General features: G+C 59.8%; 2 protein-coding genes across 2 annotated transcripts in view; both read left to right on the top strand.

The window, feature by feature from the left end:
• The window catches only part of CLPTM1 (CLPTM1 regulator of GABA type A receptor forward trafficking), a gene marked incomplete at its 5' end in the record, with an annotated part of 29,589 nt that extends 26,709 nt beyond the window's left edge, over positions 1–2,880 (top strand). Inside the window, one exon of the mRNA XM_032097894.1 lies at positions 2,591–2,880. Coding sequence (XP_031953785.1) covers positions 2,591–2,787 — 197 coding nt within the window. The remainder of the gene's footprint in view (positions 1–2,590) is intronic.
• Positions 2,881–5,673: 2,793 nt separating this feature from the next.
• LOC116438879 (basic proline-rich protein-like) lies at positions 5,674–12,292 on the top strand. The gene is made up of 4 exons (XM_032097896.1): positions 5,674–5,984; positions 8,935–9,089; positions 9,170–9,285; positions 11,885–12,292. Exons 2-4 carry the CDS (start codon positions 8,969–8,971, stop codon positions 12,275–12,277), a joined length of 630 nt encoding a protein of 209 aa, XP_031953787.1. The 5' UTR covers positions 5,674–5,984; positions 8,935–8,968; the 3' UTR covers positions 12,278–12,292.
• Positions 12,293–13,719: the final 1,427 nt, after the last annotated feature.

Below are 13,719 nucleotides of genomic sequence, written 5' to 3'. Positions count from 1 at the left end.
GATTATTTAACCTGTGAAAAACCAACATCACAATACATTTATAACAATTATTTAACATAAAATAAACCAGCATCACAAGGCATTTATAACAATTATTTAACATGAAAAACCACCACCACAATACATTTATAACAATTATTTAACATTAAAAAACCAACATTACAACACATTTATTACAATTATTTAACTTAAAATAAACCAACATCACATTTATAATAATTATTTAACATAAACCATCAGAACACATTTATAACAATTATTTAACATGAAAAACCAACATCACAATGCATTTATAACAATTATTTAACATAAAATAAACCATCAGAACACATTTAAAACAATTATTTAACATAAAAAACCCAATTATTACAATAACAATTATTACAATAACAATTATTACAATAACAATTATTTAACAGGAAAACCCAACATTATAATACATTTATAACAATTATTTCACATGAAAAACCAACATCACAATACATTTATAGTAATTATTTAACATGAAAAACCAACAGCACAGTACATTCATAACAATTATTTAACATTAAAAAAACCCAATATCACAGTACATTTATAACAATTATTTAATATAAAATAAACCAACATCACAAGGCATTTATAACAATTATTTAACGTGAAAAGAACCAACATCACAAAATTTATAACAATTATTTAATATAAAAAAGCCAACATCACAATACATTTATAACAATTATTTAACATGCAAAAAAATCACAAAATTTATAACAATTATTTAACATGAAAAAACCAACATTACAACACATTTTTAACAATTATTTTAAAATAAACCAACATTACAATACATTTACAACAATTATTTAACATAAAAAAAACCAGCATCACATTTTTAACAATTAATTAACATAAAATAAACCAACATCACAATACATTCGTAACAATTATTTAACATGAAAAAAAATCACAATATATTTATAACAATTATTTAACATTAAAAACCAACATCACAATACATTTATAACAATTATTTAACGTGAAAAAAAAATCACAAAATTTATAACAGTTATTTAACATAAAAAAACCAACATCACCATACATTTTTAACAATTATTTAACATTAAAAACCAGCATCACCATACATTTTTAACAATTCTTTTCAATAAAATAAACCAACATCGCATTTTTAACAATTAATTAACGTAAGCTAAACCAGCATCACAGTACATTTTTAACAATTATTTAACATGAAAAACCCACATCCCAATACATTTATTGAACGTGAAATAACCAACATTATAACACATTTAGAACAATTAATTAACATCAAATAAACCACCAGAACACATTTATAACAATGATTTAACTTAAAATAAACCAACGCCACCGCACAGTTTCGGTCTCCTCGGAGCTGGGCCGGGCCCGCTGCGCTCTGACATTGAAACAGTCCAGTGGAAAAGGGAGAAAATCCAAAATTCCGGGGAAGGGGGAAAAAAATTCAACTCTCAGGCTCTCTGCGGAGAAAAAGAAGCTGAAATTGGCCAAAAAGTGACCAAAAACTGGTCAAAAACTGGTCAGGGAGCAGCAACCCAGGTGCTTCCTCGCTCCCCTGCCGCTGCTGGGAGAAAAAAGTCGCGATCTCCGTGCGACCCCGAAAAAGTGGGAAAATCCCCAAGAAAGTGGGAAAATCCCCCAAAAAGTGAGGAAGCCCCCCCAAAAAAGTGGGAAAATCCCCAAAAAAAGCGGGGAAACCCTCCCCAAAAAAGTGGGAAAATCCCCAAAAAAGTGGGGAAACCCCCCAAAAAAGTAGGGAAACCCCCCCAAAAAAGTGGGAAAATCCCAAAAGAAGTGGGGAAACCCCCCCAAAAAAGTGGGAAACCCCCCAAAAAAAGTGGGGAAAATCCCCCAAAAAAGTGGGAAAATCCCCAAAAAAAGTGGGGAAACCCCCAAAAAGAGTGGGAAAATCCCCAAAAAAAGTGGGGAAAATCCCCCAAAAAAGTGGGAAAATCCCCAAAAAAAGTGGGGAAACCCCCAAAAAAGTGGGAAAATCCCCAAAAAAAGTGGGGAAACCCCCAAAAAAGTGGGAAAATCCCCCCAAAAAAGTGAAATAACCCCCCGTGAACGAGCTGCAAAAAAAAAAAACTTGGAGAAAGCTCTGCTCAGTTTTTCCTCCCCCCTTTTTCGGGTTTAAAGGCCTAAAAAGGCACAAAAGTGAATTTCTGCGCGTAGGGCAGCGATTTGGGATAAACCTCATAAAGTCACCCCAAAACACGGCAGTGGCTCCCAACGGGGATGGGGCAAGGCCGGGTGGGGGCATCCCGAGGTTTTTCCAGAAGGAAAAAAGCAGCCAAAAAGAGCCACCACCCCCTCCCTCTGTCCAAACTTTTGGGGGCAAAACAGTGAAACAACACAGTAGCCACATCCCGCCACCCCGTAGCCACGCCTGTTCTCCGAAACACCCACCCATTTATCCCGCTACCAACGAGCGTGGGGCGGAAAAACTCCCCAAAACCCCCCAAAAACCAACCCCTACAACCCCCCCAACACCCTCCTCTCACCGCATCCCCTCTTTTTCCCCCCCCTTCTCCTCGTTTTCCTCCCCCCGGGACAGACGTGGTGTTCTTCGTTTACCTCTACCAGCGCTGGATCTACCGCGTGGACCCCACGCGCGTCAACGAATTCGGCGGCACCGGCCAAGCCCCGGCGGCTCCCAAACCACCCCCGGACGCTCGCCCCGACCCCACAGCGTTGCCCACCGGGCCCCCTGCGCCGCAGGAGAAACCCCCAGAGGACAAAAAGAAGGATTAAACCCCCCCCCCCCTAATCCCAATCCCGATCCCAATCCCAATCCTCACCGCCACCCCAAAAACAAACCCTCCAGCACATCCCGAAATTCCCAAAGGATTCCTGGAGCGGCCGGCGGGGGTGGGGGGGTGGGGGGTTGTTTTTTGGGGTTTTTTTTTTTTTTTTTTCTTCTCCCTTCTCCCCTCTCCTCCTCTCGCTGTGTGTCCCGGTGGGATTTTGGGGTGGGGGGGTGTGGGGTTGGGGTGCCGGGGGTGCGTCCCGTCCCCGCTCCCCCGCGGGCCCGCTGTGGCCCGGCCGCGTGTCGCGCGTCCCTGTCGTGCTCCATCCATCCCCATTGTGCCGGTGTGGTAGGAAAAGTGTCCACGGAGCCGCCGCGGCGCCTGTTCCATAAAGAGCTGATTTCACCCCAAAAAAAAAAAAAAAAAAAAAACAACAAAAAAAAAAGACCCGAAACGACGACAACGACGATGAACCCCCCCCACCCCCCCACCCCCACTCCGTTCCTCGGCGCCCCTTGAGGGTTTCCCTTCTTCCTTTCGGCGGTTTTCCTGCTTTTTTTGGGGGGGTTTTCCTGCTTTTTTAGGGGGGGTTTTCCCGCTTCTTGGGGGTTTTCGCATTTTTGGGGGGGGTTCTCCTGCTTTTGAGGGGGTTTTCCTGGTTTTTTGGGGGGGTTTTCCTGGTTTTGGGGGGGTTTTCCTGCTTTTTTGGGGGGGGGTTTCCTGCTTTTTGGGGGGGTCTTCCCACTTTTTTGCGGTTTTCCTGCTTTTTTGGGGTTTTCCTGCTTTTTTAGGGGGTTTTCCTGCTTTTTTGAGGAGGTTTTCCCGCTTTTTGGGGGGGGGTTTCCCGCTTTTTGGGGGCGTTTTCCTGCTTTTTGGTTTTCCTTTCGGGGGTTTTCCTTCTTTTTAGGGGGTTTCCTGCTTTTTGGGGGAGTTTTCCTGCTTTTCGGGGGGGGTTTCCCGCTTTTGGGGGGATTTTCATGTTATTTAGGGGGTTTCCTGCTTTTTTGGGGGGTTTCCTGCTTTTTGGGGGGGTTTCCCTGCTTTTTTGTGGGGTTTTCCTGCTTTTTGGGGGGTTTTCCTGTTTTTTGGGGGGGTTTTCCTGCTTTTGGGGGGGTTTTCCGCTCTTTGGGGATTTTCCTGCTTTTTTGTGTTATTTTCCTGCTTTTTGTGTTGATTTTCCTGGTTTTTTGGGGGGGGTTTCCCATTTTTGGGGGGGGTTATTCCATTTCTTTGGGGGATTTTCCCGCTTTTTGTGTTGCTATTCCCACTTCTTTTAGGGGGGGGTTATTCCACTTCTTTTGAGGGGATTTTCCCACTTTTTTGGGGGGGATTTTCCCACTTTTTTGGGGGGGTTATTCCACTTCTTTTGAGGGGATTTTCCCACTTTTTTTGGGGAGGGGTTATTCCACTTCTTTTGAGGGGATTTTCCCACTTTTTTGGGGGGGTTATTCTACTTTTGGGAGGGGATTTTCCCACTTTTTGGGGGGGGATTTCCCCACTTTTTGGGGGGATTTTCCCACTTTTTTGGGGGCGGTTTCCCCACTTTTTCGGGGCTGGCAAAGTCACTGAGGGTGGAGCAGCAGCTCCAGGGATGAGGGAGCCCCAATTTGGGGGGGGGTGGGGAGGGGTCCTGGGGGTCTCTCCTGGAAATGGGGGGGGGGGGGAGGGGGGGGATCGGGAATCCCCCCGATCCTGGGGATTCCTCCCGATCCCGGGAATCCTTCCCGGTGTTGGGTTTGGGGCAGATCCTGGGGTTTTGGGGGGGGGGGGGGTCTCGGTAATTTTGGGGGGGGGGTTCCGGGGGTCTCCCCGTGTCCCCCTCCCGCGCTCGCGCCGGTCACGTGTCCCCGGCGCCGGCCCCGCCCCTCGGCCGCGTGCCCGCGCAGGCCACGCCCCCTCACGTGTCCCAGCACCGGCCCCGCGGCCGCACGTGGCCCGCGGGCGGGCACGTGACCCGGAGCGGGAGCTCCCATTGGCCGACGGAGCTGTCGGTCAAACTGGAGGGGGCGGGGCTTGGGGAGGCCGGGATTCCTCCTCCCGCCCCCAGAACCGGGACCGGAGCTCCCGAACGGGACCGGAACCCCCCGAACGGGACCCGAATCCCTGAACGGGACCGGAACCCCCCGAACGGGACCGGAGCCTCCGAACGGGACCGGAGCTCCCGAACGGGACCGGAACCCCCCGAACGGGACCGGAACCCCCCGAACGGGACCCGAATCCCTGAACGGGACCGGAACCCCCCGAACGGGACCGGAGCCTCCGAACGGGACCGGAGCTCCCGAACGGGACCGGAACCCCCAGAACGGGACCGGCACCCCCAGAACGGGATCGGAACCCCCGAACGGGACCGGAGCCTCCGAACGGGACCGGAACCCCCAGAACGGGACCGGCACCCCCAGAACGGGATCGGAACCCCCGAACGCGACCGGAGCTCCCGAACGGGATCGGAACCCCCCGAACGGGACCGGAGCCTCCGAACGGGACCGGAATCCCCGAACGGGACCGGAGCCCCCGAACGGGACCGGAACCCCCGAACGGGACCGGAACCCCCAGAACGGGACCGGAGCCTCCGAACGGGATCGGAACCCCCAGAACGGGACCGGAGCCTCCGAACGGGATCGGAACCCCCAGAACGGGACCCGAATCCCTGAACGGGATCGGAACCCCCGAACGGGACCGGAGCCTCCGAACGGGATCGGAACCCCCCGAACGGGACCGGAGCCTCCGAACGGGATCGGAACCCCCCGAACGGGACCGGAACCCCCGAACGGGACCGGAACCCCCAGAACGGGACCGGAGCCTCCGAACGGGATCGGAACCCCCAGAACGGCACCGGAGCTCCGAGACTGGGACCCCCTGACCGGGACCGGAGATCCCGGGATCGGAGCTCCCTGATCGGCACCGACACCGGCACCGGGACCGGCTCCGCCCCGACCATCACCGGAGCCGCCACCGGGACCCCCTGAGCAGGATCGGAGTCCCCCAGCGGGCACCGGGACCGGAACCGGGTCCCCCTGCCTGGGACCGAACCCACCCGACCCGAACCGGGTTCCCCCGAGCATCACCGGGACCGGAGCCCCCGGGACCAGAACTGCCGGGACTAGAACTGCCGGGACCCCCTACCCGGTACCGGCCCCGGTGGGAGCCCGGGATCCGTTCAGGGATCGGGCCCAGCCACGCCCCGGTACCGGAGCCAGGCAGGTACGGGGGGTGGGGACGGGGGGGGGGACACAGGGACAGGAGAATCTGGGGACAGGGGACACTGGGGGGGGACAGGAGAATTTGGGGACAGGGGACACTGGGGGGGGACAGGAGAATTTGGGGACAGGGGACACTGGGGGGACACGGGGACAGGAGAATTTGGGGACAGGTGACACTGGGGGGGACAGGAGAATTTGGGGACAGGGGACACTGGGGGGGTCAGGAAAATTTGGGAACAGGTGACACTGGGGGGGTCAGGAGAATTTGGGAACAGGTGACACTGGGGGGGCTCAGGGGGACAGGAGAATTTGGGGACAGGTGACACTGGGGGGGCTCAGGGGGACAGGAGAATTTGGGGACAGGGGACACTGGGGGGGACAGGAGAATTTGGGGACAGGTGACACTGGGGGGGTCAGGAGAATTTGGGAACAGGTGACACTGGGAGGGTCAGGAGAATTTGGGGACAGGTGACACAGGGGGGGACAGGAGGATTTGGGGACAGGGGACACTGGGGGGGTCAGGAGAATTTGGGGACAGGTGACACTGGGGGGACACTGGGACTGGAGAATTTGGGGACAGGTGACACTGGGGGGACAGGAGAATTTGGGAACAGGTGACACTGGGGGGGCTCAGGGGGACAGGAGAATTTGGGGACAGGGGACACTGGGGGGGCTCAGGGGGACAGGAGAATTTGGGGACAGGTGACACTGGGGGGGCTCAGGGGGACAGGAGAATTTGGGGACAGGTGACACTGGGGGGGACAGGAGAATTTGGGGACAGGTGACACTGGGGGGGTCAGGAAAATTTGGGAACAGGTGACACTGGGAGGGTCAGGAGAATTTGGGGACAGGTGACACTGGGGGGGACAGGAGAATTTGGGAACAGGTGACACTGGGGGGACACTGGGACTGGAGAATTTGGGAACAGGTGACACTGGGGGGACAGGAGAATTTGGGGACAGGTGACACTGGGGGGGTCAGGAGAATTTGGGGACAGGTGACACTGGGGGGACAGGAGAATTTGGGGACAGGTGACACTGGGGGGGACAGGAGAATTTGGGGACAGGGGACACTGGGGGGGACAGGAGAATTTGGGGACAGGTGACACTGGGGGGACACGGGGACAGGAGAATTTGGGGACAGGGGACACTGGGGGGGACAGGAGAATTTGGGGACAGGTGACACTGGGGGGGACAGGAGAATTTGGGGACAGGTGACACTGGGGGGACACGGGGACAGGAGAATTTGGGGACAGGTGACACTGGGGGGGCTCAGGGGGACAGGAGAATTTGGGGACAGGGGACACTGGGGGGGCTCAGGGGGACAGGAGAATTTGGGGACAGGGGACACTGGGGGGGCTCAGGGGGACAGGAGAATTTGGGGACAGGGGACACTGGGGGGGCAGGAGGATTTGGGGACAGGTGACACTGGGGGGACACGGGGACAGGAGAATTTGGGGACAGGTGACACTGGGGGGGCTCAGGGGGACAGGAGAATTTGGGGACAGGGGACACTGGGGGGGCAGGAGAATTTGGGGACAGGTGACACTGGGGGGGACAGGAGGATTTGCGGACAGGGGACACTGGGGGGTCAGGAGAATTTGGGGACAGGGGACACTGGGGGGACACGGGGACAGGAGAGTCTGGGGACAGGGGACACTGGGGGGACAGGAAGATTTGGGGACAGGGGACATTGGGGGGACAGGAAGATTTGGGGACAGGGGACACGGGGACAGGAAGATTTGGGGACAGGGGACACTGGGGGGACAGGAGAATTTGGGGACAGAGGACACTGGGGGGGTCAGGAAGATTTGGGGACAGGGGACACTGACGGGGACAGGAAGATTTGGGGGACAGGTGACACTGGGGGGACACGGGGACAGGAGAATTTGGGGACAGGTGAAACTGGGGGGGACAGGAGAATTTGGGGACAGGGGACATTGTGGGGACAGGAGGATTTGGGGACAGGGGACACTGGGGGGGACAAGAGAGTTTGGGGACAGGGGACACTGGGGGGGACACTGGGACAGGAGAATTTGGGGACAGGTGACACTGGGGGGGCTCAGGGGGACAGGAGAATTTGGGGACAGGGGACACTGGGGGGACAGGAGGATTTGGGGACAGGTGACACTGGGGGGACAGGAGAATTTGGGGACAGGTGACCCTGGGGGGACAGGAAGATTTGGGGACAGGGGACACTGGGGGGACAGGAGGATTTGGGAACAGAGGACACGGGGACAGGAGAATTTGGGGACAGGGGACACTGGGGGGACAGGAGAATTTGGGGACAGGTGACACTGGGGGGACAGGTGGGATTTGGGGACAGGTGACTCTGGGGAGGACAGGAGAATTTGGGGACAGGTGACACTGGGGGGACAGGAGAATTTGGGGACAGGGGACACTGGGGGGACACGGGGACAGGAGAGTCTGGGGACAGGGGACACTGGGGGGACAGGAAGATTTGGGGGACAGGTGACACTGGGGGGCTCAGGGGGACAGGTGGGATTTGGGGACAGGTGACACTGGGGGGACACGGGGACAGGAGAATTTGGGGACAGGTGAAACTGGGGGGGACAGGAGAATTTGGGGACAGGGGACATTGGGGGGACAGGAGGATTTGGGGACAGGGGACACTGGGGGGGACAAGAGAGTTTGAGGACAGGGGACACTGGGGGGGACACTGGGACAGGAGAATTTGGGGACAGGGGACACTGGGGGGACACGGGGACAGGAGAATTTGGGGACAGGTGATACTGGGGGGACAGGAGGATTTGGGGACAGGTGACTCTGGGGGGACACTAGGACAGAAAGATTTGGGGACAGGTGACGCTGGGGAGGACAGGAGAATTTGGGGACAGGTGACACTGGGGGGGACAGGGGACATCGGGGACCCCCGGTGGGGAGGGGCCATGAGCCCCCAGCCCCTCCCCTGCTGTCACCCGGCCCCCCCAGGGTCCCCGTTGTCCCCACAGGCGGGGCCGCCCCGATGCCGGACGAGCCGGGGGTGGCCCCGGGGTCGCCCCCATCCCGGCCCCCCCCGGGGACACCCCCAAAAGGGGCCCGGCCCCCCCCGGGCAGCGACTCCGAGCAGGATTCTGGATTTTCCGGTAGGTGGGGGCGGGTCCCGGGGGTCCCCGACTCTTGTCCCGGGGGTCCTGGGGGTCCCGGGCTCATTCCCGTCCCGCAGATTCGGGCTCGGAGCACCTGGGCCGGTGCGAGGGGACGGACCCGGAGGAGCCGCCCGGTCCCGGCCACCCCCACCCGGGGCCCGCCTGCCCCGGCCGTGACCTCCCGGGGCCGCAGGTAACCGGGATGGGCACCGGGATGGGCACCGGGATCGGCACCGGGATGGGCTCCGGGATGGGCACCGGGATGGGCACCGGGATCGGCACCGGGATGGGCACCGGGATGGACACCGGGATCGGTACTGGGATGGGCACTGGGATGGGCACCGGGATGGGCACCGGGATGGGCACCGGGATCGGCTCCGGGATGGGCACCGGGATCGGCACTGGGATGGGCACTGGGATGGGCACCGGGATGGGCACCGGGATGGGCACCGGGATGGGCACCGGGATGGGCACCGGGATGGGCACTGGGATGGGCACCGGGATGGGCACCGGGATGGGCACCGGGATCGGCACCGGGATGGACACCGGGATCGGCACTGGGATGGGCACTGGGATGGGCACCGAGATGGGCACCGAGATGGGCACCGGGATGGACACCGGGATGGGCACTGGGATGGGCACTGGGATGGGCACTGGGATGGGAACTGGGATGGGCACCGGGATCGGCACCGGGATGGACACCGGGATGGACACCGGGATGGGCACTGGGATGGACACCGGGATGGGCTCCGGGATGGGCACCGGGATGGACACCGGGATGGACACCGGGATGGGCACTGGGATCGGCTCCGGGATGGGCACCGGGATGGGCACCGGGATCGGCACCGGGATGGACACCGGGATCGGCACTGGGATGGGCACTGGGATGGGCACCGGGATCGGCACCGGGATGGGCACTGGGATGGGAACTGGGATGGGCACCGGGATCGGCACCGGGATGGACACCGGGATGGGCACTGGGATGGACACCGGGATGGGCTCCGGGATGGGCACCGGGATGGACACCGGGATGGACACCGGGATCGGCACTGGGATGGGCACCGGGATGGGAACTGGGATGGGCACCGGGATGGGCACTGGGATGGGCACCGGGATGAGCACTGGGATCGGCACTGGGATGAGCACTGGGACCGGCGGGATCGGCACTGGGTTGGGCACCGGGGTGGGCACCGGGATCGGCACCGGGATTGGCACCGGGATGGGCACCGGGCTGGGCACTGGGATGGGCACTGGGATGGGCACTGGGATCGGCACTGGGATGGGCACCGGGATGGGCACTGGGATGGGCACCGGGATCGGCACCGGGATGGGCACCGGGATGGGCACTGGGATGGGCACCGGGATCGGCACCGGGATGGGCACCGGGATCGGCACTGGGATGGGCACCGGGATGGGCACCGGGATCGGCACCGGGATCGGCACTGGGATGGGCACCGGGATGGGCACTGGGATGGGCACCGGGATGGGCTCCGGGATCGGTACTGGGATGGGCTCCGGGATGGGCACCGGGATGGGCACTGGGATGGGCACCGGGATCGGCACCGGGATGGGCACCGGGATGGGCACTGGGATGGGCACCGGGATCGGCACCGGGATCGGCACCGGGATGGGCACCGGGATGGGCACTGGGATGGGCACCGGGATCGGCACTGGGATGGGCACCGGGATGGGCACCGGGATGGGCACTGGGATCGGCACCGGGATGGGCACCGGGATCGGCTGCGGGGCCGCGTGGGTCCGGTAGCGGGATGGTCGGGATCCATGAGGATCCGGTACCGGGATGATCCAAATCCCGATGGATCCGGTACCGGGATGGTCTGGATCCATGAGGATCCGGTACCGGGACTCTCCAAATCCCCATGGTTCCGGTACCGGGATGCTCCGGATCACGATGGATCCGGCACCGGGATGATCCAAATCCCGATGATTCCGGCACCGGGCCCGATGGTTCCGGTATCGGGACTCTCCAAATCCCGATGGTTCCGGCACCGGGACGCTCCAAATCCCCATGGTTCCGGTACCGGGATGCTCTGGATCCCCATGGTTCCGGTACCGGGACTCTCCAAATCCCGATGGTTCTGGCACCGGGACGCTCCAAATCCCCATGGTTCCGGTACCGGGACTCTCCAAATCCCCACGGTTCCGGTACCGGGACTCTCCAAATCCCCACGGTTCCGGTACCGGGACTCTCCAAATCCCCATGGTTCCGGCACCGGGACGCTCCAAATCCCCATGGTTCCGGTACCGGGATGCTCTGGATCCCCATGGTTCCGGTACCGGGACTCTCCAAATCCTCACGGTTCCGGTACCGGGACTCTCCAAATCCCCACGGTTCCGGCACCGGGACTCTCCAAATCCCGATGGATCCGGTACCGGGACACTCCAAATCCCGATGGATCCGGTACCGGGACTCTCCAAATCCCCACGGTTCCGGTACCGGGACTCTCCAAATCCCCACGGTTCCGGCACCGGGACTCTCCAAATCCCGATGGATCCGGTACCGGGACACTCCAAATCCCCACGGTTCCGGTACCGGGACTCTCCAAATCCCCACGGTTCCGGTACCGGGACTCTCCAAATCCCCATGGTTCCGGCACCGGGACTCTCCAAATCCCGATGGATCCGGTACCGGGACACTCCAAATCCCCATGGTTCCGGTACCGGGACTCTCCAAATCCCCACGGTTCCGGTACCGGCCCGCTCCGCGTCCCCGTGGCTCCGTCCCCGGTCACTTCTGTCCCCCCCTGACCTCTCCCCGTCCCCTCCCGCAGCCCCCGGGAGCCTCTCGGGACCCGCGTCCCCTCCTCGTCCTGCTGCCCGCTCCGCCCGCCGCCGCTGTCCCCAGCCCAGAGGGGCCCCTCCGGTGTCACCCGGGCCCACCGGGGGTCCCCGCGGAGTTGTCGCCGTGTCCCCCCCGGATGTCGCCGTGTGCCCGGGTCCCGTTGCTGGCGGCGCTGGCGCTGCGCACCGGGGCCCTGCTCCGCCACAACCGGCGCACGCAGAGGGACATCGCCACGCTGCGACGCCACACGCGGCTACTGGCCCGGGCTACCAGCGACCCCCGCCTGTGGCCCCGCCTGTGGCACCTCCTGTCGCCCGCTGGTGGCACCTCGGGAGCCTCCGGGAGTCACCGGGAGCCCCCCGGGATTGGGGAGGGGGAATAAAGGGGTGGCACCGAGGTGGCTCTGGCTGTGTTTGGGGGCTTCAGTGGCTCCTTGTCGCCTCCCTCGGGTGGCCCTTGGGGTCGCCACGGTGTCCTGGGCGGGTGGCCCTTGGGGTCCGCCCCCTGTCCGTGTCCCTGTGTCTCTCTGGTGGCCCTTGGGGTCCCCAGGGTGTCCTGGCCTGGTGGCCCCCCCCGGTGTCCCTGTCGCCGACCCCTCCCTCTGGTGGTCCCCTCACTAATCCCACCCTAAACCCGCCCCAAACCCGGCCCGGTGCCGCTGCCGCTCCCGCCCCGCTTCGGGGCCGTTCCCGAGCCCACCCTAAACCCACCTCAAACCCATCCTAAACCCACCCCTCACTAATCCCGCCCTAAACCCGCCCTAAACCCGGCCAAACCCGCCCCAAACCCACCTTAAAACCATCCTAAACCCGGCCCGGTGCCGCTGCCGCTCCCGCCCCGCTTCGGGGCCGTTCCCGAGCCCACCCTAAACCCACCTCAAACCCATCCTAAGCCCACCCCTCACTAATCCCACCCTAAACCCACCCTAAACCCGGCCTAATCCCGGCCCGGTGCCGCTGCCGCTCCCGCCCCGCTTCGGGGCCGTTCCCGAGCCCACCCTAAACCCACCTCAAACCCATCCTAAACCCACCCCTCACTAATCCCGCCCTAAACCCGCCCTAAACCCACCTCAAGGCCACCCTAAACCGACCTCAAACCCATCCTAAACCCATCCCTCACTAATCCCGCCCTAAACCCGCCCTAAACCCACCTCAAGGCCACCCTAAACCCACCCTAAACCCGGCCTAAACCCGCCCTAATCCCGCCCTAAACCCGCCCCGGTGCCGCTGCCGCTCCCGTCCCGCTTCGGGGCCGTTCCCGAGCCCCCCCTAAACCCACCTCAAACCCACCCTAAACCCACCCCTCACTAATCCCACCCCAAACCCACCCTAAACCCGGCCAAACCCGCCCCAAACCCACCTCAAAACCATCCTAAACCCGCCCCGGTGCCGCTGCCGCTCCCGCCCCGCTTCGGGGCCGTTCCCGAGCCCACCCTAAACCCACCCTAAACCCACCCCTCACTAATCCCGCCCTAAACCCGGCCAAACCCGCCGTAATCCCGCCCCAAACCCACCTTAAAACCATCCTAAACCCGGCTCGGTACCGCTGCCGCTCCCGCCCCGCTTCGGGGCCGTTCCCGAGCCCACCCTAAACCCACCTCAAACCCATCCTAAACCCACCCCAAACCCGGCCAAACCCGCCCCAAACCCACCTTAAAACCACCCTAAACCCGCCCTGGTGCCGCTGCCGCTCCCGCCCCGCTTCGGGGCCGTTCCCGAGCCCACCCTAAACCCACCCCTCACTAATCCCACCCTAAACCCGCCCTAAACCCACCCCCAAACCCGTCCCCAGGGTGTCCTGGCCTGGTGCCCCCCCCATGTCCCT

Source organism: Corvus moneduloides, unplaced genomic scaffold, assembly GCF_009650955.1.
Source record: "Corvus moneduloides isolate bCorMon1 unplaced genomic scaffold, bCorMon1.pri scaffold_143_arrow_ctg1, whole genome shotgun sequence".
Taxonomy (NCBI): Eukaryota; Metazoa; Chordata; class Aves; order Passeriformes; family Corvidae; genus Corvus; species Corvus moneduloides.
This window is presented reverse-complemented; position numbering and strand designations above follow the sequence as displayed.

Excerpts from the sequence above, each read along its gene's own strand:
- LOC116438879 (XM_032097896.1), top strand. The coding sequence starts at position 8,969 with ATGCCGGACGAGCCGGGGGTGGCCCCGGGGTCGCCCCCATCCCGGCCC. Across the intron at positions 9,090-9,169 it reads GCAGGATTCTGGATTTTCCG|ATTCGGGCTCGGAGCACCTG; the intron begins GTAGGTGGGGGC and ends CCCGTCCCGCAG. Across the intron at positions 9,286-11,884 it reads GTGACCTCCCGGGGCCGCAG|CCCCCGGGAGCCTCTCGGGA; the intron begins GTAACCGGGATG and ends CCCCTCCCGCAG.